This window comes from Xiphophorus couchianus, chromosome 11, assembly GCF_001444195.1.
Source record: "Xiphophorus couchianus chromosome 11, X_couchianus-1.0, whole genome shotgun sequence".
Classification (NCBI taxonomy): Eukaryota; Metazoa; Chordata; class Actinopteri; order Cyprinodontiformes; family Poeciliidae; genus Xiphophorus; species Xiphophorus couchianus.
In genome coordinates this window covers 10,692,590-10,716,650 of record NC_040238.1, presented here as the reverse complement: position 1 = coordinate 10,716,650, position 24,061 = coordinate 10,692,590, and the positions used below count along the sequence as shown (strand labels likewise).

Here is a 24,061-nt window from a genome sequence, read left to right as displayed (position 1 = left end):
GGCAGTCCGTGAAGGCAGCCGCTCAAGAGGAAGGTCGTGTAAAGCGATCTGAATGCTTCGGCTTCGTCAACATGGTCTTGAATGTTTATTCAGGCCGTTTCCAGTTTGATCCCCACCTTGTAACTTCCTCGCAGGCGTGCTAACACATTCCTAATGGAGTCTTTTAACGAGCCCAGCTAGCCTCGCTGCGGACATTGTTTTCGTCGTAGCCACAGTCGGCTAACCAGTCGTTGTGTTAGCGAACATGGCGATTGTGTCTGGCTCCTGTGCCAGGGTGAACGGCTCCAGAAACGGGCCTTCGGTGTCGGCCACGACGGCCTCTGGCTCCGTGGGGCAGTCTCAGCCCATGATAGCGGTCTGGGAGTGGCAGGACGACCTGGGCTACTGGCGGCCTTACAGCGGCCAAGTTAGCGCCTACATCGAGCGGTGTCTGTCACCGCGCGGCCACCGGGGAGGCGGTGGAGCCGGCGTTACAAGCATCTGCCTCGGACAGTCGGACCCCAGCCTGTCGCCCTACCTCATAGACATACCGAGCCTGAAGCAGTTCCGGCAGGACACAGGTGAACAAATTCAACGCGTTTGGACCTTTGTAGGCCGTTAATGTGTTGTATTTGTAACGGCGTCTCTCTCACATATCTAACAGGCCTGGATGGTTGTAGCTTCTTCAAACGAGCTTCCTTAAAAAATCACAGTCTCAGCTTAATTCAGTTAAATATATATATTTTTTTCATCCCAAAGGGAATTTAAATGTTTTAAATCATATCATCCAAATTTTTTCGAAGAGTTTTTGTACATCCTGATTGTTGTGGGCAGGAAGGATCTCCTGTAGCAGTCTGTATTACAGCAATTTTGAAGAAGCAACTGACTGAAGACACGTTGTTTCATAACGGTCACATACTGTACATGTTCAGTGTTGTGCTTAGATAGCTTAATTTTATAGGAGCGTAACAAGATATTAAACAATATGAGCTCTGCACGTTCCTCAGATGCCGAAGGTATCGCTATAGCAACAGATGGCTGGATTTCTAGGGTTACATTGAGCTATCATAATCCCAGTTTATGTTTTAGCATAGTGTTGTACTGTAGAACATGCACAGTTGAAGTGGTGTCCTAAGGTCTGAGGAGATGCAAAGAAATGTTGACAAACATGAATAAAAATGGAGGAAAAAGGCCTTTTTGTAGCATACATTTGCTTTCTTGAAAGTAATAATATCTCCAATATCTCCAGATGTTAAAATGTTTTCCCCAGAACAGAATCAACCTTCTATCTGCTGGCATCAATGTTTTATAGGCTCACTGTTTTATATGATCATTTAATAATTGAGCTAATGACTGCAAACAGTCGCAATGTTGAGTTTTTGTTAATGTGCATGTCGCTGTTACAGATGTGACTAAATGAACACTAAAAGCTTTCATAAGCAGAAATATTTGGTGAAAAGATTAACAGTGCTGCAGAAAAGGTTCAAATATAATATAACACATAGGAACATAATTCATATTCAATTTTTAAAATGCAGCAGTAAAAGTTTGGGATTTAATTTTAATGTTGCAAGAGCATGTATGAAAAAATAAATAAATAAATGAGAATTTTTAAAATACTCGGTAGTGATCCAGCTGAGAAGTGACGATGAACCAAGAAAAGCCACATTAAACAAAAGAGATATTTACCTAGCTTTGTAATTCAAATGTAAAGTGTAACTCTTAGCATACGTAAATGTTTATTCAAATTGAAATGCTCCATAAAATGAAGGACGTTACAGACCAGAGGGAGCAGACTGTCACACAGAAGAGTGTTTTCTGTCGGGCACTTCTTCCAACAGCCAGACTGAGATCTGAAAAGGAGCAGCAAAGTAAATGAACTGCATCTCCAGCTGGTGCTGAAGTTTTGAATTAGGTTTTGTTTTAAAACTTCCTCTACCTGAGGTTTCTTAGGTGTGATTAAAAATGAGTTCTCAGGCTTTCTGAAAGCTTTTGTATCCCACATGATTCAAACAGACCATGAACATGTGTGGAGTTTATATCTGAGTCAGAGGTGAAGGCTCTTTGGGACGCTCCCAGTGACTTTATGCTAAGATTTTTTGGTAATAAAATTAAAAATTACTTTAGTAATCTACTATTCTGGCCAGCCTTCACATAAAAAAATTTGGCATATTCTGCAGATTTGTTATTTAACTACTTGAGCTTATTTTATACAATATTATAAATATGTATGAAAATGAAAATAAATCAATAATTTCCTTTTTAAATCACAAAATGATCTTTACATAATATTTAGTTAATGCTTGATCAGTTGTAGCAAAGGATGCTGCAGCCAAATAATATTTTAACATCAACATGTGAAAAGCTCAGCCATTTCTGCTTAATCTATCAATAGCAGGCATATTGACCTATTGACTATTAATTGATAAGTGGAGGTCAAAAGATGCTTAATAGATTTTTTTATTTCAAAATGTGAGACAGGTCTAATTAAATCAACCAAAATTTTATATATATATATACATACACACACTTTTGGTGCTTTGAGGATGATGTTCTCTCAGCAAATTTGATGTTCTAGAGTCTGTATGCTCAAGTTAATGATTATTCAGTTATTAAATTAGTTGATCATTAATACAATAATCTATTAATCCTAGGGCTGCACAGTGGCGCAGTTGGTAGCACTGTTGCCTTGCAGCAAGAAGGTCCTGGGTTCGATTCCCGGCCAGGGTCTTTCTGCATGGAGTTTGCATGTTCTTCCTGTGCATGCGTGGGTTCTCTCCGGGTACTCCGGCTTCCTCCCACAGTCCAAAAACATGACTGTTAGGTTAATTGGTCTATCTAAATTCTCCCTAGGTGTGAGTGTGTGTGTGCATGGTTGTTTGTCCTGTATGTCTTTGTGTTGCCCTGCGACAGACTGGCGACCTGTCCAGGGCGTACCCCGCCTCCCGCCTGGAACGTAGCTGGAGATAGGCACCAGCAACCCTCCCGACCCCATTAGGGACAAGGGTGAACAGACGATGGATGGATGGATATTAATCCTAATAATTGTGATTATTCCAATAATTGACTAATCACGATTAATCCAATTAATCATTTCAGCCTTTGTTACGCCCCCTAAGGTCAGGGTTCTGGGGCGGTAACATAAAAACGTGTCCAGAGAAAAAGTGGAATGAAAAAGTGATTTATTACAAAAAGATGGTTTTCATAGAACCAAAATACAATACAACTTAACCCAATTAAACAAAAGTAAAGGACCAACAAATTCAGAAATCACTGAGTGCAAATCAAATAAGATGTTCAAACACGTCAGTCTGAAGTAACTCAAAACAACCCAAAACAAAGGACAAAAGGGAGCACCAGAACCTCCCAAACACAAGCCTCTAGCTTGTTTGAGATTTATCTAAAGCAGATTCAAACCACTTAGCAAAATAAGCAAGAACAAAATTGTTCAAACTGTCCAAAAACAGTTACCAAACAGAAGGTGGGGTTCAGCTTTACACAACCTCTTCCTGCTAGCTGCCCCACTGGAGGAATGAAGTCAGATGTCTTTTATATGGTGCAGGTGGGCCTCATCAACGTCTGATTGGCTCTGCTGATCCAATGGGGTGGCTGCTCTCCTGCAGCCTCTAGGCAGCTAATCAGAAAGCTGTGCCCGCACAGCTGATCCTGCATAACAGAAAAAAAACAAGGAGCCTGCACAGCCTCAAGAGGCCAGGGGCCTAACAGCATTATTGCTAAGATGGCAACACATTGACAACATATTAATGAGGTTTATTCAAGCAGTAGTAAAAAACGAACACTAAAGCATGAAATAATAGAGGAATTAATGCAAAAAATAGATTTAAAAACTCTTCACATGGAAGGAAAAATTTAAAAAATCAATTAAGTAGATATTTAGTATAAATAGGAGTTTTCGATGCTGAATGTTTTTGGTGTTCTGTGTCGCTGTTTTGCTGAAATCCTTCCTGTGTAATTTCAGGAAAGACGCGCTCCGTGCGCCGGTCCCTGTTCGCCCAGTCCTCCGGCCTCGGCAGCGGCGTCTACTGGGAATGGGCCAACGATGAAGGCAGCTGGACTCCGTACGAGACCCGGACTTCCATCCTTTTGGAGCACAGCTACCAGGCGCGCCAGGGCACGGCCGACCTCGGCCCCCACGGATACAACTACATCGTGGACCTGACGTCTCTGGCCCAGGTCAATAAATCGACGGGCTTCAGGCGTCAGGTGCGGCGGCAGTGCAACCTGCCCTACCCACTGGCCTCCTCCGGGCCCCCACCCCCCACCTGTTCCTGCCAGCAGTGTCTGAGCCACAGCAGCACAGGACCAATGCCCAGCCGCTCGCGACATTCCTTCTCCTCCAGTAGCCTGAATCGGCCCATCCTCCAGGGGACGGGGAGGGTCACTGCTGCTCACCCCGCTTCCGTCTACTCGCCCTACCCCAGGAGACCCCTCTCTGTGGGGGGGATGTCTTGGGGCAGCCCCTGGCCGCCGCCCTCTGCTGGTCAGATGTCTGTGCCTCATCTGAGCGGCTCTCCCAGTGCTAACGGGTTAAGGTTGGTGTCTGCCGTTTGCTATGGGGGTGAATCACTTGCAGCAGGGTGCACTTGCACTCTCATCAATTTGCGACTTTATTCTTGTAATTTTTACTTTATTTCTTCTTATCATGGCTATAACACTCTGTCGTTACAAAGTGCTCCTCAAAATGAAATAATATTAACCATCTTCTCACCCTCATCATTCCTTCCAGGATTTCATGATTGTTTTTTGTTGTTTTGGGGGTTTTTTTGTAATCAAAACCATTGAATTTGTGGAGCTAATTTAGAAATATTTGCTAGAAACTTTACGCTTATATGGCAGTAAGTGTAACTTTTTGTTGGGCGCCGTATCAATCACAAACTGTAATTTGACGTAAACTACGACTGAGGCAGCAGCGTAGTGATAAAATTTGCTGTAAACTCACAGTTATGCAATAACGTAAAAAAGTGCACGCATTTGTTGATTTTTGCGTGAATTTGCGAGTTCGCAGAATTGCAAAAACAAAACTGGAGGGGCTAAAAAAGGCAGCAAACAGATAAAAACTGCTCCGATTTGATTGATAAAATAATATCTAGCTAACTGTTGTTGTGGATGTTCTATTCATGCTTCTCTCTGGGATCTGGAGAGCCACATAAGAAGCTGCATCAAGCCAGATTTGGTCCCCGACCCTTGAGTTTGACATATTGAGCTGTAAGGAACGGCGTTGACGTCCCCTAATCCCAACCTATTTTCTTTCCGTCTGTCTCTTCGCTGACCCGTCCCGTCCCGTCAGACAGGAATGCTTTAGCGATGTTTGCTCTGGCTCAGTTCCTTTTGTTCCTAAAGTTGAAGAAAGCGGCTTCCAAAAGACAAACTGCTAAACTAATGACTGTAATGAATACGCAGTTCACTGGCACTTCATTTGGGGTCTAATTTTCTTCAACACAGAGTTTAATTTAGTCCCTTCTCAACCACAGGTTATTAATAATTGTGCAGTAAAAAACTGTGGAGCTACTCCACCAGTTAATTTCTGCAGCTGTTCCCGTATAAACAGATGTGCACAGTTGACTTACATGGTGATTTGTAAAAGAAATCTTCAAACCCCTTAAACCGTTTTTGACATTTTGCCACATTGCAGCTGCAGATGTCGTATTTTATGTAGTTAGTGCATAAATTTCAAATGGAATGAAAACGATACATGGTTTTCACATTTCCAAATCCTATCGGTGTGGCAGGCGCTCAGTTACAAAATTGGCAATAATTGTATAAATAAGTAAATGGCTTGACAAAGTAATTATTGTGCAAAATATGAAATCCAAAAAATTTAGCCAGCTGCATGAATTAATTTCTTTATTAATTGGACATGATCAATATTATTAAATTGTTCTTTTAGATTTTTTTCTTGTTACATTTTTAATGTAATGTTTCAATTTAATGTTACATTTTTGCTATGCTGTCATTTTTTGTAATCTGTGTTTTTTATATTCAAAATGAGAAAAAATAAAGAAATAAAAAGGAATTAAAAAAAAGATTAGCAATAAGGTGGAAAATTAAATAATTTCGATTGTTAAATTAATGCAGTTAAAATGATAAATATCAACTTGTTTCAATGTGTTATCGAATAAGTTGGGAAAGTTTTTCTGTTGTTTTTTAGGGATGCAATATTTGAACACATTAATTACTTTATCAAGCCACTTATTTATTTCTGCATTTATTGCCAATTTTGGCAGGATCAGTCCTCCATAGATCCGTGAGAACCTCAAAAAAAAAACTTGAATACTCTTAAATGTTAACGTTGCACCGAAGCTCCATTCTGCTCCTTTTTCACCTTTAAATCTGAATGAGGTTGTAATCAGGTTTGTTTCCTGCTTGTCCATCAACATATCGACTGTCGAGTCATTCAGCCAAACCTGGAGTCATCAGGCCCAGCAGTAAGGATGCAGGAGCCATCACAAGGTTTCTGTTTTCAGGTCACAGCAGCATTTTCTGCCGATATCGAGTCTGTGACGTGTGTTGAAAGCTAAAATAGTTGCCAGCCTTTGTTTTGCACTTCCTCTGAGTTTCCTGGTGTGTGTTTTTACTGATTGCGTGTCTCTGTGTGTGTTTCCCGGCCTGCAGTGTTCCTTCCATCTCTGTGCAGCTGAACGGCTCCACCAGCGTGAGCTCTGCCCTGGCAGGTAACCGGGTCACTAATCATCCATCCTCACAGTTTCCTCCACACCACATTTTCCGGCTGGATGCAGGTTTCAGGCCGCAGGTCGTTGCCGAGTTCGGTGCCGCCACACTGCATTTGTCTCTGCCTGTTTGGGACCAAAATCTGGAAAGGAACAGGAAGCGCAGAGTCCAGCGTTTGAGAATTTAAAGATGAAAAATGCTAAGAGAAAGAGTGCATGGAAACATTTCCTCATGGGTGAAAATCTATACAACATATTCCGTCCTCCTAATCAAGCTCATTTATTTAAAATTTTATTTTTTTCAAATTGAAAAACCAGAGGTCCTTGACCGCTGAAGGGTTAGCATATGTTATTTCTTTTTAACCACATTAAAAGGTTTTACTTTTATAATCTCTGCCAACCATGAACGTCATGTTTCGATCTGCCTTACCCAAAAAAAGGTTATTTTGCCTATACTTATAAACTAAGTATGTAATACTTTATTTAAACAAATAAACCAGCCAGATTTATTGCAGGAAAAGGATTTGTAAATTGTTCTAAATCCAAAACTTTAAAAGGGTTCTAAAGTTTTCATCATTAAAAGTAACTTTGCAAATCATTTGAAAAAACAAAAAAAAACACAATTGAGTTGATTTTGAACAATAATATCAAGATTTTTGTCACTCTCTTTGAAAATGCTTTCTATATTTAGCCAGGTTTATTAAATTAATTAAAAGCAGATTTCGGTGCAGCACAATTTGTTTTAGAGTAAAAGTCACTGGTTCTTATAAGAAAAAGCACAAAGCCTGGTTGTTTGAAGACAAATCATTTCTTTTCTGTTGTCAGAATGTATTACTTTGTAATAGTTTTGTCCTAATCAAAAATATAAATCTGCCATCAAACACCTGTGCAGGGCGACCAAATTTGTATCATTCAGGAACTGAAGTCAGAAGCCGAACACAATCCGTCCAGGCCAAAAAAAACCCAAACTTAAAAACATTTCAACATGAACAAATTGTTGGTTTAGCACTGTACAACAAGACAGAACGAGAAAAGGCTTATCTCAAGCAAATATGTGCTGCACATAATTACCAGAATAGAAATCTTTATTAATGCACTAAATTCACAAATTTCACATTTTCACACATAAGGCACATTAAGCGAAACAAAACTCCACGACGCTCCTGACTACGGTAGCCGTAATGTAACTAAAACATTTTGACAGAGCGCTGTTAATTAATTCACTAGAGGGGGATAGTTTTACTCCAGAACAATATATAAGACGCTCCAGATTCTAAGTTGTTTTTTGATAAAAATTAAAGACTTTTAAATGCGCTTTATAGTCCAGAAAATTCGGTATTCTGTGCTACTACTCATCCTGTCATGGCTGTACATCACTTACTCCCATAAGGTCTTCCAGCATCTCTTCATATACAACAAGTCTTCTTCCATTTCCACTAATAAATAACCGGACAGTAGAGTCGTTTTAGAGCAATGACATCATCAACAAGGGACGGTAAACCAGAAGTTCCCCCATTTCAGCATTTATCAACAAAGACATTCGAAACAAGTGAAGTTTTGGGCCGGAGAAATGATTCCCTAAAATGTTTTTGGGGAAATGTTTCACTAAGTGATATTCATGCAATATCAATATTTTGAGATTTGATTTCAGTTCTGCTTTAGATAAAACAGGGAGAGATTGTTGCTGTTGAACTGAAGCGTCTCCATGTTGGGCCTTGTTGTTTTATGCATGTTCAGAGCCAGTCTGGCATTGAAATCTGCTCTGCTGGACAAACTTTACAACTTTGCTCAAAGTTGTATTTTGTGATATTCTCCCTGCTGCTTTTTGGTCCAAGCACTCAATTTTCATAAAGTATATAAGATACTTCAATTTTTAATTAGAACAGAGCATCTACAGACTTACTGAGGCTCAGCTTGAGCAGAAAATATTCATAATTTAATGCATATTCATGCTGCTCGGCTCCCCGACGTCAGCACAATTCAAAATCCTATCAAGTCACCGTGTTTAAATAAGAAATGGTTTGGCCAAAACCTTACATTTAGTCCTGCTAGGTGGCTCTGAGGCCGAGCTTCAAACCTCACTTTGAAACTTTTTTAATCAGCGATGTTTGAGTAAAAATTGAGGGATTTAATTGAAATGAACTGATGCATTCAGCAGAGAAAAAAACCAGTTCTGCATAATTAAACATGGTAACGGTAGATAGGGCTGTCATTAAATGTTAGATAAAGTATTTTCTGTCACTTTGTTTTCTCCTGCTGCGCACCTTTTTAATTTAAAAGCCAGGTGCCGAGCTGACTGGATCAGTCCAATCAGAGGCTGCTGGACCAGAACCTCATTAGGCGGGAGCACCCAACTGAGACTTTGAGTAAATGATTTCAAATGGAAGGTCACCCCGCCCCCCCCTCCCCGCAGCATCTTCTCCTAATGCAGTTTTACTGCTCATCAGACTGAAATGAACAGCAATAATAACCAGACGGCATTCAGCGCACGCAGAACAAATACCGGTGGCTCCGAAACGTAAATATTAAAGAATCACAGGCATGTTTCAACATCTGCGGCTGCAGAAATTCTATTAGTTTTGGAGATTTATTTTTGTGTCATTATGTGGAGCTAAAGGTTGAAAGTGTTCAGCTGATGCAGATATGCACAGATGCAGTAACCCTGAAAAATTTCTGAAACTGCCGGCGTCCGCTAGCTTGAACCACAGTAGGTTATGCGTTGGTCGGGGGGACCTGAATTTTCTTAGTTCTTAAAGGTGACATGTTATGCTCCTTTGGACGTTTTAAAATAGGTACAAACGTGTTCTTTTCACGCTTTGCACAAAATCATTCTCAGATAATGGGATTTTAGTCTGTCCTGTTCTGCCTAATTTCAAGCCGAGCTGTTTTAGGGCGTCTTGTCACTTTACATCCAAATAAGCAGCAGCTGGCCACTTGCATGTGAAAATGGCTGCAAACGGATGCACAATTATACAACTCTGCATCTTTGAAAAGCATTAGTAGAGCCTCCTGCACACCCAAATATAATGCAGCAAGTGGTTTCTGGATTGTAAGTCAACAACACACTGTGCATAAAGTAGTAAACCCTCTGACAAAACATGCTGAATCTCAGCTTGGTTGAGACTGACGGGTTGCTAGGTAATGCTAGGTTTTGCTGTGAGGGACGGCGCCTGTTGATTTGTGACGTTACATTCTGGAGGTTTTTCCAGACACCAAAAAACATCAACAAAAAAACTCATTGCCCAAAAAAAACCACCCAGCTGGTTTTTAAGTGCTTAGTGTGTTTATTGAAGTGGCAGAGAAGAAAATGTAAAGAAGCAAAACGTCCAAATTGTAAGTTTTGTTTAATAGCTCCCCCTGACAGTTTTTTAAAATTCATTTATTTTTTTTAGTATTTCACTACATCAATGTGTTATATGTGGCTGTTTCACATTTCCTGTTAGTCAGGGCCGGGCAATATGGCATACAGACAATAGCTCCGATTTTTGTCATACCAGATTGGATTTTCATTGACTTTTTCTTTTTGCTTTCTTCATCAACAAGAAAAAATGACAAAATACTTTTCGGAATTTTTGGTCTAATTGAACACATGCAGGAAAACATCAGCTCTTTATTTGTTTGAAGTTAACGAGAGGCAATGAAATCCTGAGAATTGAATCCCTCAGAAAGATTCAGCAAATACATAGAAAACATCTTTATCTAAATTTCTGACAAACCAAGAATAACTTCAACACAAGCATACAGTTTAGAAAATTGCTTGCTTGATGTCACATTTCATTTTGTAAACATGCCGTTTTCTGATTCGATTCATTCCTGGATCGTTGTCATTATATCTCAACAACAGGAGCTACTTAGCAGACAGGAAAACTTGCATCTGCACCGACTAAGGGTACAGTTAAAACTCCTGACAGCGAGTCGTTAAATTGGAGTTTAAGTACATGTGGGATGGAAACGGCAGTAAAAACAAACCACATCAGGACTGTTTGGTTGCAACCTCTGGGCCATTAAAAACCACAATAAAAAACCTCATTAGATATTAACATATCTGAAGAAATTAGTTTACTTTTAAGTAAAACATTTGAAGTTAGTCTTTTTATTTTTTTGCAGACAGCACAACGGACGTCTTCTGTTACAATTTAAGCAGGAGTTCAGTTAACGTGCAGAAAGATTCATCAGTGACCTTTTGAGATGTTTACTGCTGTATGCAGGAGGAACCAGTTTTTAAAATGTGGCAAAAATAAGTCTGCTGGCCTGCACCATATTGGAAACCTATGCAATATTATTGCCAAATTATGTAATTTGTCTACATTTTCAACTACCAGTATATATTTTTTTCGTTTCCATTATCAAAATACTCCCTCCACTCAACATTTTCATCAGGCATGGGATAAACACCCGCCCGTGAAAGTCGGCCAAAAAGATTTTAATTTGTGGGACTTCATATATTGTTGCTTCAAATGCAACAATACAAGTATTTTCTTTTGTGATTATGAATTTGGACAGAATTTTATTTTAATGTATTTTCAGGAACTGTTTTTTTTTTTTTTTTTTGACTTCTTGGAAAACTAAGAATCCTATTTGGTTTTTTTGGGTTTTTTCGAACAGATTCTAAAAATGTTCAGAAAAACTACTGCAGTTATGTTTTCCTGTGGTTGTGCAGCTCGACTGGTCATCAGCATTTTAAAACGTATAATACAGAATCAAAAATAGATACAGAGGGACAGAGGTGACAGCTTGAGTCTGAAACGTGGCTACAGGTTTTAGAGCTCAAAGCGCTCACATCCTCAGGTTCATAATAATAATAATATACTAGACCAGATGAAAGCACATGCTGATAGCCACTAGATCGTGTTTTACAGGGAAGCATTACGGCCAGCGCAAAAAAAACAAACAAAAAAGAACTGACTTTAAAAAATTTCTATTATTTATTTATTTTTCAGTGACCCTAATCTTTTTCCATAGTGCTTCTTGTTAATTCACGTGGACAAATATGGTGTGGTTATAATCTGTCGTCACACCGTTTGTGGCTCAGGTGCTTCGTGTTCAGCAGGTGAGGCCATATTGACCTTTGCATCCTGCCTGTTTCTGCTGCTTCCACCTGAGCTGACCGTAGAATATGTCGACTTTCCAACCAAACCCGTTACAGAATCGTGACCTGTTGTAAATGCAACAAAATCCCCTTTAGTTTAAGTTACAGTTCAGGCTCAGATGCAGTTTCTCTTTATCACCCTATCCCGCAGCCTCATTCAGTATTTTTTTTTATTATTATTTTTTTTAGAACGAACATTAAATTTGATAGTTCCTATTTAGATTCTGGAGTCGCAATTTTACGATCTGGCATCAGTTTGAATGCATTTTAAGGTGCATTTATCACCTTCCGGACTCCTCACTTGTTGGCTTGCATCAACAAACCACATTACATTTCTTCGCTCTCCTCCGGGGACAATGTCAAGTTTTCGTCCAGAGCGCCGTCTCGTTGTCCTCTCCCGTTCGGCCCCTGAAACCTGCGACTCCTGTTCAGACTTTGTGACTTTTTGTGCGTGGGTGAGAGTCGCAGTGGACGCCGGCGCCGCTGCTGCATTACTCATTCTTTTGATTTGTTCCTTTCTGCTCCTGCACCCCTCACTCGCTCCCGACTCATCCCGACCCATTCCCACCCCACCCCCACCTCACCCTCGCTCCAGGCATGGCCTCCATTTTGATGTCAGCGGTGGGACTCGGCGTGCACTTCACCTCCGCTCCCCTCCCTCAGCAGCAGCCCCTGCAGCAGCAGCAGCAGCATCAGCAGCAACAACCTGCTCCTTTTGCTCTTCCTCCTCCTCCTCCTCCTCCTCCTCTCCTCCCCACAGCCAGCAGGCCCCACAGCAGCAGCAGCAGCAGTTCAGTTAGGAGAGCAAAGAGGCAGCACAGGAGAGGTAGCTACCTCGCTACGAGCCAAAATCCACCTCTTCATCTCCATCGTCATCCTCCACCAGCTTGAGGAGCATTTCATCCTCCACCTAGCGCTGATTTTTGTTTTCACGTGTCTCGCACTAATCCCGCTCTGTTTGGCTTGTCATCTCATCGTGACGTTCACATCAGTGTCGCTGCTTTAAAACATTTGCTTCCACCTGTGGATATCTCAGTGACCTCTACACCGTAGTTGTCCAGTAAAAATAGGAAAAATGTTTTGAGATCGAAAATTTTGAAACAAAAGAGAAGTGGACAGTAAAAGTGATTAATCCTCCAGACATGATTGAATAAAATAATTCAGAATTAAATAAAATAAACAACAAAGGGAGAAAAGAAGCTCTTAAGATCTGCTGACAGTAAGGCTGAGCTGGTCAGGATGCTGTTACTGTAACACTGTTATGTTGATGCAGCAACTCTTAAAACAGCAGATCTGCTGTGAAAAACCTCAGAAATGTCAGGAGGTAGTGATGCAAGCTCGTCTCCCTCCAGAGGTCAGAGTTAAAGTTTAAAGGAAGGACGAGCTGCAGAGGCTGGTGCTTGCAGTACAGAGATCCTGCACACTAAATTAATCTCTTGGTGTGACTCATTTTATTTGTTTAGCTAAATATGAAAGAATAGTTTTTGTGTCAAGAAGCTGGAGGCTGTAGGAAGGAAAGTTCTTTTGTTTCACATCTGGTTTTTCAAACCAGATTTCTTTGTTTTTTCTTTTCTTTTTTTTTTTTATTCATCCCTGAACTTAAAAAGTTTGCTTTGAAATGAGGAAGCAGAGGAACTCTGCGCCTGTAGGAAGAGATCCGAGCTCTCAACCAGGGCTGCAGGTGGGGTTGGAGGCGACGCGACAACAGGAGATGGTGAAGGAACAGAACGTGTCGACAAGCTGCCAAAAAAAAAAAAAAAGACATGAAATCATCTTTGTGCCTGCAGCGATGCTCCGCTGGATTCACCCTCGCTCCGAGGCTCCCTGGTGGTTTTGAAAAAGTTGGAATTTTGGTCTGGAAAAATGTAAATAGCCTGGATGAAAATACAACTTATCAAATGTTGTTTATTAATTTGTGTCTAGTAAACAAGGAGCTTTTATGTTGATAGAAACATAGAAGACAACCTTCACTTTTGGTCCTTTACTTTGGGATTCTTTGTGGTTTTTATGCACCAAACATGGAAGCTTTGAAATTTATATTTTTTTTTTCCCTGTTTTTATTGATTTAAAAATTTTTTTTTTAAAGTTTCTGTTCTTAATCTCTGACAATCCAGTACATACTTTTCTGAGTATTACAGAGTTAAACTGATTTCAATATGTACAGATTACAACCCCCCCCCCCCCCCAACCTCCATTAACCTAGAGATAAAGTGATTGGTTAATTGTGCTTCACCAAAGCTGACAAACGTGTGCAAACTGATTTAAACTCTGTTCAAGAGCAAGGCAAAATATGCAGTATAATCTATAATATAATAGAAAAATGGGTTGGAATAATTTTGCTGGGTTGGTAATATACAGTATACTTTCCTGATATTTGTCTAAGGATAACAAGCGAACGCAGTGACAGTGATGGTTGTGGTCCATCCATGTCACTATTTCAAGCTTCTTTTTATCGTTTCTGTTCAATCGTGACGTTTCCAGCCCTGCATGAGTTCAGGCGTCTTCCACCCGAAGCAGCAGCAGCTGGATAAGGCAACCATCTGGTGTGATGGTTCAGCATGTAGAAATTTGGAAAACCTGACAGATGATCCATCATCTACCAAGAAGTATCAGGGCCAGATTAAGAAAAAAAAAAAATCAAAAAGTTGTACAAGAATTTAGCTTAATAATAATAATTAAAAGCTTAATAATTTAGCTTAATAGTAGGAGAAAAAAGTCCTATGGCAATGTCACATTACAAGAATAAAATCGTAACAATACAAGAAAAAAGCTGAAATACGTGAAATAAAGTCGTACGACAAAAAGGTTTAATACAAAAATAGACTCGTGTTACCAAAAAAGGTCGTAATACAAAAGAATTGTAGTAATTCTGAAAAAGCCGTAATAATGTGAGCAGTTGAGAATAAAGTCGTAATAGAGTAATTTAAAAAAATGATACGAGAAAGTTGTAAGAATTATGCTACAAGAATAAAATCATCAACAAAAATTGAAATTGTATGATAATACTCGTTACGAAGAAAAGTGAATTCAAGAAAAACGTGAAACATGATGGTCGTTATACAAGAAAAAAGCCACATGACGATCATGTTACCAGAATAAAGTGGTAATATGAAAATAATGGCACATTCTGAGAATAAAGTTCTAATATTTGAGAAACGTTGTGCTACAGTCAGAACTGTTGTCATTTTACCAGAAGAAAGTCGTTTTAGGGGAAGGAAGATGTAATAACGGCGACACAAAAACTGAATTAAAATGAGCAATGTTGAGAATCGTGTGAAGAAATCCTTTTTTTACTTAATCCTTTAACACATGAGCACCAAACGATCAGCAGGACTTTGCAGACCACTGAGTCCATTTTGAAAAAAAAGCTGCTTTGCTCTCTTTAAAACAACTTTTTTTCTAGTGATTTTCTGACTTTATTATGGTAACAATACTAATAATACTCGTAATTAAAAGCATTTGTTGGTCTGGCCCTATATCTGGCATAATATTGCTGCAATAGTTTGCAACTAACAAACTTCAGTACATCCTCCTAACCGACAGTAGGGAAGAGAAGATGGAGTCGACTCAATTCGAGGGGTTTAACTGAACGTTGGGTCTGAAATGTTTTATATTAACCATCATTAATGTCTGTCTCCATCACCACGCTCGCCCTCTCGTCACATCGTCTCTCCTTGCCAGTTTGCATGTAAACGTGACTTTATCCCGTCGTCTTCTTGAGGAAAATAATCAGATGTTTGTTCTCCTGTTTTGTCCCGCCGCCAGCGCCAGGCCAGAGGTCCGAAGACGTGATCCAGCGCTACATGGAGGTCGTGGCTGACGCTCCAGAGGAGGTAAAGGTTTCCCACGTTTCCCCGACTCATCAGTGTCCTGATTAGAAACAATCAGAGGAGCATTTGACAGACACGGCCGAGTAAACGGGAAGTCATTGCCCTGCGTTTGTGTCATTAATTCACGTACCGACAGCAGTTTCAATTAGTTTACAACCTGTTCCTGAGGCGTACTTTAAAATGAATTCCTTCTAGATGGAATGTGTTGGTAAATAATTACATTTATGCAACGACTCAATATTTCCAGTTGATTCTCCTTCATAACTTGTATAAAATTCTGACTGAATGGGAGCCGTTCTCGTCTTCTTGTTCAGGTCTTGTTTTTTTAACTAGCCAGCTGTTATTTTTGCCATTAATCATAAAAAATCTGTAGACTTTTTATTTACATTATAGATGCAAATTAACAATTCAGGTGTTTTTAAACAAAAGCATTTTATTGCCTTAAATGCCTTAACAGCATTTCTTTAGTGAACACCTGATCATTTGTGGCAAACGATGTGTCTGGAACTAAAATTCTGCTTCAAACATATGAAAAGCTCTTCCAGTTTTCACCACATCAGTGTGGAACTGATCCGGTGATTATTTTTGGATTAACCAATTAATTATTAGCTAGCAAAAGTTGCTTCTTGTCAGTTTTCTTTAAAAGAATTTGGGAGAAGCTAAAACTGCCACTTGAGGAGTTTTGGGTAAAACATATTTACAGACTTTTAAAAAATGTTGTATCTTAAATACCAAACACATGTACCGGTACCTTTCGTACATTTTTGGCTTAATTACTGTTCATAACATCTTTTTTCATCAATTGGCCTTTTTCTGAGTCTGTATTACTAAATTAGCTGACCATTACTTTAATAATTGATTAATCACAATTTATCAGATCAATCGTTTCAGTCCTAGATCGTACTCTGCATACCTGCAACAAATCTGATTTGCTGAATGGACTCCAGCTGAACGCCAGAAGTATATAATTAGTGAGAGTCGTATTGAAGCTGCGTTCAATATGTGTCGAATTCACCTGCTGCATAAACGTTTCTTTTGAGGCAACGGTTGCCAGCGCTAAACCACGACGACAAAGTGTTTAGTAGACAAAGCAGTTTCACAGATTTACCTGGGCTTGTGAATGCTAAGACCTTTCTCCAGGACTGCGGTCCCAACAGGAAGTGAATATTTACTGGAGTCGGTTTTCTCACTGCGTAGCTCTCTGTCCTGTTCAGGACTGCATCATCTGCATGGAGCAGCTGTCCAATCCGTCCAGCTACGAGACGCCGCCGTCTGAGGAGGGAGGCCAGAGCATCGCGCCGGAGGCCGTGGGGAAATTCATCAAGTGTGGTCACACCCTGCACATGCTCTGCATGCTGGCCATGTACAACAACGGAACAAAGGTACACAGCAGACCAGAGTCCCGAACTACACCTGCAAAACTCAAGAGTGCCACAGGAATACATATAGAAAGCAAACATGGCTGCAGCATTCATACAGGCGCTTGAAATCATTGAAAATTCTTGAATTCCATGTAGGTGTTTTTCAAGGTTTGGAAAGTGTGTAATTTCTGTATATAATCCTTGAAGGTGCTTGATATTCACATGGCACAGTTTGGTAGTAAAGTGCAAAATAATATTTGAATAAAAGCTTAAATGTGGAAAAGGTTTACAGTTGAGACCAGTTATTTTTATACGCCTAATAAAAAGACATTTTTTCTTCTCAGTGTTTGAAATCAAATCAGATTAAACGTCTTGTTTTATGTTGGTTAGAATTACCAAAATGATCTCTATTTGCTAAATGCCAGAAAACGTTTTTCAAAACCATTTTTATGACTTTTTGTGTTTTCAAGCACTTCATTTGAGCAGGACGCTCATTTACCTCGACAGGATTGGTTTGGATTGTTTCTGTCTTATTAATATGTATTATTCCTAGTAGCTTTCATCATATTATAAAGTTATCAAAATTGAAGTTATTGAATTTTGTTCAATTAGTCAGTGAGACGTTTCAAAACGTCAAATTGTTTTATTTTAGTCGACCTTGTCTCTGCTGTAGAATACTATCACAGAAAAAATAATTAGTAACTGTAATAAATAATACATAAGTGATTAAATTGTCTTTGAAAATGCTTGAATTTTACTGTGAAAGTGGACGAAGCCCTGATCTGGTTGTTGGTTTGAACTCTGAGCTCAGTCTAAACGGCTCCGCCTCCTCCCCGCAGGATGGCAGCCTTCAGTGTCCGTCCTGCAAGACCATCTATGGAGAGAAGACCGGCACGCAGCCCAAAGGCAAGATGGAGATCTACAGCGTTGCTCAGTCGCTGCCTGGTCACCCCGACTGCGGCACCATTCAGATCATCTACAGCATCCCGCCTGGGTTACAGGTACGCCAGCCCCACCGCACTTTACAGGCGCCGAACGATTCATCGGGATTAATCGACTATAGGAATAATCGTCAACTGTTTTAGTAATCGATGAATCGTTAACTGGAGTTTACTGACTCAAAAAAAAAAAAGAAAAGGAAGGCTATTTACTGAAAGAGCAACGAAGTCAGAGTTGTAATTGAATCAGAATTGTACAAGAAATGTACGTTTTACATTTGAGGTGAAAAATAACCGTCATCTGTAAACATGTTCTCCTCAAGTGGCAAATTTGACTGATGTCACTTCCAGAATTTGCAGCAAATACAAACAAAGACGAATGAAACCAGAACTAAAGTGGAACATCCAGTATCAGAAACGTTGGGGGTGCTAAACTAGCTGACCTAGCAATTTTTACATATGTGACATTATAAGAAGCCTTTCCCGAAGATTATCTCAACAATCAATCATGATTAATTTGATTAATCGCTTGAGCCTCGAGCTATATAAGAGTTCTCAGTTCTTCGTCTCTCCTCCTCATCCTCCAGGGCCCGGAGCATCCCAACCCAGGACAGCCGTTCACCTGCAGGGGGTTTCCTCGCTTCTGTTTCCTCCCCGACAACGACAAGGGCAGGAAGGTAAAACATGGAGGAGATGTCTGCTTCACGCTGCGATTCAATCTGAGCCCATCATAAACGATACGGGCTGCCGCCGCCGCTCCCTGCAGGCACGGCCACCTGCAGGTTTAATACACAGTCATAACATCCACTTCTACATTCGTCGGTCTCTGAACATTCAGTTCTCTCTGTCCAAATGGTCAGTAGCATCATTAAACAGGTCAGGACCTTCTGACCTTCCCAGCCTGTCTGCAGTCAGTCTGCTGGTAACAACATGGCTGCTGTGGATCGTCTGTGATTCAGGAAGTCATTTTTTTGAGTCCAGACCTGTAGGTCATATCTGAGCAGACTATATGCTACTTCTTAAATTTGGATTGCATGATGTCAGTAACGTGTTTTTTGGAATATGAAACGATTAAAACTTTTAATTAGGGATGTGCTGTGGTGGCGCAGGGGTTAAGCACAACCCACATAAAGAGGCCTTAGTCCTCATTGCGGCTGTCGCAGGTTTGATTCCCGGCCTGGCGACCTTTGCCGCATGTCTTCCCCCTTCTCTCATTACCCACTTTCCTGTCAATTAACTATCAAATAAAGGCCACTAGAACCAATAAAACCTTTAAAAAAAAAAAAACAACTTTTAATTAGAAAGATGTTGCAAAAAAAAAACAAAGGACATCACTGGGTCAAAAAAAGACCCACTTACACATCAGAGGGTTATTTTTAAGCCATATCGCCCAGACCCCCGTAAAGAGGACCGTCATCCAAAACGTACATTTTGCAGTTTTGTTCTTCCATTTGGGTTTTTGCTGCTGCTGAAAACAGCCCAAGTGCTTAAAACACCAAACCGTTTTTAATGGTAACAAATGAATGCTGCTTTTGGTGTTTGGAAAATGAGCCGTTTCAAAAACCTTCTGATTGTTAAGTCACAGTTGACGGGCACCGTGCCGTTACCTAGCAACCCAAGCTGAGCAACAGCACATTTGGTCAGCTGGTCCTACAGCTGTATGCGCTGTACAATGGCTGCTGGAAAAGAGTGTTGACTTCCCATCCAGAAACCACGTGCTGCATTCTTGTTGGTTGTGCAGGAGGTTCCACTTCTGCTTTTCAAAGCTGTATGGTTGTACAACTATGCATCGGTTTGCAGCCATTTTCACGTGTTAGAAATTTGAGTTTGGGGGCGTGGCCAGCAGCAGCTTATCTGTATTTAAAGTGAGGGAGGCCCTAAATAGCAGACTAAAATCTCATCATCTAAGAATGATTTGGAGCCAAAAATGCAATGAAAATGTTTGCATGTATGCTAACCTGTTCAAGGAAGTACAATATGTCTCCTTTAATCGGCTCAGCGGTCTCTCTGCTCACGGTCAGGTCCTGGAGCTGCTGAAGGTGGCGTGGATGCGGCGCCTGATCTTCACCGTGGGAACGTCCAGCACCACCGGTGAGCACGACACGGTGGTGTGGAACGGCATCCACCACAAAACCGAGATGATGTCCAACCTGTCGGGCCACGGCTACCCCGACCCAAACTACCTGGACAACGTTCTGTCAGAGCTGGCCTCGCAGGGCGTGACAGAGGACTGCCTCAAACCTCCGGGCAGTGGCAGCAGCAGTTAGGTCGCAGCTTCGCACATTTCCACTCCACTGCAAACCTCCAGCTCAGCTCTCAGCTGAGGGGAAAAAGAAATAAACACAACCATAATCTCTGCAGAGAAGCTGCCTGGTTCATATGCTGCTGCATTTCTGCACGTTACAAAACAGAAACGATGAGAGGGGAAAAAAAACAAACAAAAAAAAAAACGCAGGCCTCATCTCCGTGTTCGCCTGCTCCTTCAAACTTCCAAAACACTGGACAACTCGTGATTTTTACCCCCCCCCCACATCCCAGCCACGTCATTATCCTGGTCTTTCAGCTGCAGCGGGAAGCAGAGCTCACTCTGGGAATGAGAATCTCATGAAGCACTTTAGCTCTTACAGTGCATTCAGCTGACACGGCGACAGTTACTTTATTCAGTTGTTTTATTTCCTGTTGGTAAAAGCTGGGAACATGTGCAGCCGGAACACTAAACTACAAGTAGCAACGTCAGTTCAACAAACACATTTGATGAGAAGAGGCAATACTTCAGTTGTAAATAAAAATATAAATGCATTAAAAATATGAAAAAAAAACAAAATGCCATAAAAGTTGTCTTATTTTTTGTTAGCGTTATTGTTTAGCCATCTTCTATTTAAGCCTTCAAACTGGGGGCCACTCTGCAGCTGTTTCTCGTCATTTAATGTTGCAGTTGCCGTGCGAGAGAGAGAACAACAAGCCCCTTGACCTCAGTTATTTTCTCACCTCTGAGACAAAAAAAATTTTAAATAAAAAAAAATCTCTAGTTAAGAAGATTTGACAGTGTGACAATCAGTCTTCAACTTTGTCTTGATTAAGACAAGACTAGCAAAGCTGCAGCGAACGTGTCCATGTTCCCACGAGGTGTGACCTCCTGTATTCACATTATCCTGCTCACAGTGCTGCAGTCACAGCTGATCAGCTCAGCCTCGACGTGTGTACAACTTTAAAAAAAAAAAAAAAAAAAGGGAAAAAAATGGATCTGCAATAAAGAAACAATGCAAAAATAAAACCATGACTATGTGTGACTTTTTTTTACAAATCTGAACTGTTTCCAATCATGTCATTCTGTTGTGTTGAGTTGACGGGACAGATTGTTGAAAAGAGTGTGGCATCATCTGCATACACAGTTACACCTGAAATGATTCAACACACTTTGGAAATCTGGGGACGTATTTTTATTCATTTATATTTATGCTGCCCAGTTGTGCTTGATGTTGCTAATTTGCGCCAAACCTTTAAATAGATTAGCAACATCAGGCACAACTGGTTCACCTGCCATAAGTTTGTTTTTTTTTTTCTTTCAAAAACAGAACATGGGGGGGGGAGGGTTAACAGATGTTCTGCTGTTACCTGTTTCTTGATAGTAATAATATTTCTACTGCCCTGACTTTAACATGTTATTGATTAATTAATGGTAATTAATTACGTTTTTTTTTTTACGTGCAAAGGTTCGAGCCGGAACCTTTTTATTTGCACGTTTCTGGTACACCCGTAAATATGATGCACAAGTGACATCTAGAAGCCGCGATGGACGGTAGTCACTTCTCTTGGCCCACTGAGGATTCCTTTTTGTTTAAAAAAATGATTTGATTGGACGCTGGAAAAGACTGTTGTGTCAAAATTGTGCTAACAGGAGTTAGCACAATTAGCATGCTACTTCAGGGCACAAGTAGCATCTTAATGCTAAACATGTTGCAGCAGCAAAGCTGTCCCCGATGCTAATGTGAGCATCCACTGTCCGCATTTGTAAAGAAGCTCCATGGTGATCAGAGGCTCTTGGAAAAACCTTGTACCGATCTGATGGTTGGATATCCTTTGCAGTTTCAGCAGCAAAACAAGACTTTGAATTGAAGATGTTGCTTATTTTGTTATGTTTCGATTAAAATGCGATTAATTACAGACCCTGCAATGAACTTGATTAAAACATTTACAATAGATACTGCCCCCTAGTGGAACCTGATGGTTCACTGAACTTAAAAATGTTGACAGATCTAAACTGATTCGTTTCAAATCTATTTCTAACAACAAAGAAATAAAAGAATCAGCTAAGAATATTTATATGTTTTTACAAGAAAAAAAAATCCTCTAATCGATTGAACTCTGTGTTCAAAACCAATTAAAAACAAACTCCACAAATTCAAAGTGCAAGGCAACACATTTTATTTCAAAGGCCTAACTGGCGTTAAGGTACAGCATATTAAATATAATTAGTCCAGAGACAGTCATCGCAGAGTAACATACCATTCTTTTCTTTACATGATACATTCAGGCTGACTTTAAATGACATATTTTACATGTTAATGTGGTGTTAACATAAAGAGGCGTAGTACTTCCTGCTGACCAAACTGAGTCCTTTTTTTTTTTGAGTCTGATGTTTAACAAAACAACAAATTAAGACACTTAAAATCTGCTGCTTCAGTCTCGTGTTTAGCAGCCACCTATAGTTATCTGAGTTAGTGTCATGGGTTCCTCAAAGTATAACAGAATAATATATTTTACATCCCTGCACATAATGTTATATTTTAATAAATATAATAAATAAAAGGTACAAATATCTGAATAATGTGGAACCAGATCATTTCGATTTAAAATCATGACTCAGTGAATGGACAGTTTGCAACTGGAAAAAAAACAAAGTGAAATGACGACATGTTAGTGACGTTTCCAGCTTTTACAAAAAGTGAAATAACTTGTGTTTTAAAAGCAAAACGAGCCAGGCTTTCTGACGCACATACATTCTGCCGCTCAAGAGTCGAACCTGCAGCTTTTAGAAAAGCATTCTGCAGAGATCGGCACGTCTTATTCCTCCGGGGAAAAGTCCTAGTGTCCCTCTGTGGAAGAGAAACAAGCTCCTCCTTGCCGCAGTCTGAGTTTGTCCTTCAGTAATTGACTTTCCCGGGAACCTGGACGTTCACGCCGCTGTAGTCCACCATGTACATGGGCCACTGCTGCAGGGACGCAAACAGAGGACGGGTCAGCAGGGGACAAAATGCTGCAGACAGCAACGCCTCTGACCGCAGCTTCATTTCACAGGAACGCTGCGACTAGCGATTCATTTAGAAATCCATTGATTCTGCTGGTTTTTTAGATTTAACCCTTTTTTTTTTTTTGCAAATACGTTAAACAATGCAAACAATTCAATACATTTTTAAATAATAAAATACAAATTTGATTCCCTAAAATGCAACAGCAGCATTCCTTCAGTGAACATTTGATCAATTGCAGCAAAGGATGCATGTCCAGCTAAAAACGGTCAATGTGAAAATCTCAGCCCTCTGATCCGGTACTTTAAATTGTACAGCAAAGAATAGGATTCTTGTTTCTTGTTTTTTTATTTCCTTCTTTTTTTTTTAACAGAATTTGAACTAAGTGAAGCCAAAAACATTTTGCAGTTAAGAAATAAAAATCCCTTTGTCTGAAAATATCTCTTCACATGTTGATGTTAGAAGTGTTTTTTAGCTGCAGATGCTTCCTTTTCTACAAATGATCAGTCGTACACTAAAGGAATGCTGTTATTGCATTGTAGGCACATTTGTTTTTCTTGTTTTAAAAAATTATTTACTTACTTGATTATTTGCATCTTTTGATGTATTTCTAATACTGTCTAACAAAAGTCCTGTGGTTAAATACAACATCTGCAGGTGTCAATATTTTGTTTTATCAGAATAATCATCAGTTTAATTGATAAAATAAACAGCAGCTTACAAACAGCTCAGCACTGTTTCATTTTTTTGCAACCTTATTCTGACTGATACCTTTGTTCAATTTGATCCTTTTTAACCTCTGTGCAAACGCTGTTTTTAGCTGAAGTGTGCAAATGAATAAATGTCCAGCAGATTGATGAGCTTCAGGAGCACTGAGTTCACAAAGTCCTACACAAAAGTGTTAGTTTAAAGGATGGGTGTCTACT

General features: G+C 40.1%; 2 protein-coding genes across 5 annotated transcripts in view; one reads left to right on the top strand and one right to left on the bottom strand.

Moving 5' to 3' along the window:
* Window positions 1–21,095, top strand: dtx2 (deltex 2, E3 ubiquitin ligase). Of its 2 annotated transcripts, XM_028032584.1 has the most exons (9): window positions 1–560; window positions 3,959–4,532; window positions 6,613–6,671; window positions 12,353–12,583; window positions 15,523–15,590; window positions 16,802–16,969; window positions 17,788–17,949; window positions 18,474–18,563; window positions 19,908–21,095. In XM_028032584.1, the coding sequence occupies exons 1-9, from the start codon at window positions 245–247 to the stop codon at window positions 20,151–20,153; spliced, it is 1,914 nt and encodes a 637-aa protein (XP_027888385.1). In that variant the 5' UTR covers window positions 1–244; the 3' UTR covers window positions 20,154–21,095. The 2 variants fall into 2 exon arrangements, with proteins under 2 accessions (XP_027888385.1, XP_027888386.1); XM_028032585.1 differs by lacking the exon at window positions 12,353–12,583 and having other exon boundaries at window positions 2–560.
* Window positions 21,096–22,287: 1,192 nt separating this feature from the next.
* The window catches only part of gtf2ird1 (GTF2I repeat domain containing 1), a 64,202-nt gene continuing 62,428 nt past the window's right edge, over window positions 22,288–24,061 (bottom strand). For all 3 annotated transcript variants that reach the window (XM_028032583.1, XM_028032581.1, XM_028032582.1), the window contains exon 27: window positions 22,288–23,099. In XM_028032583.1, coding sequence (XP_027888384.1) covers window positions 23,031–23,099 — 69 coding nt within the window. In that variant the 3' untranslated portion in view covers window positions 22,288–23,030. The remainder of the gene's footprint in view (window positions 23,100–24,061) is intronic.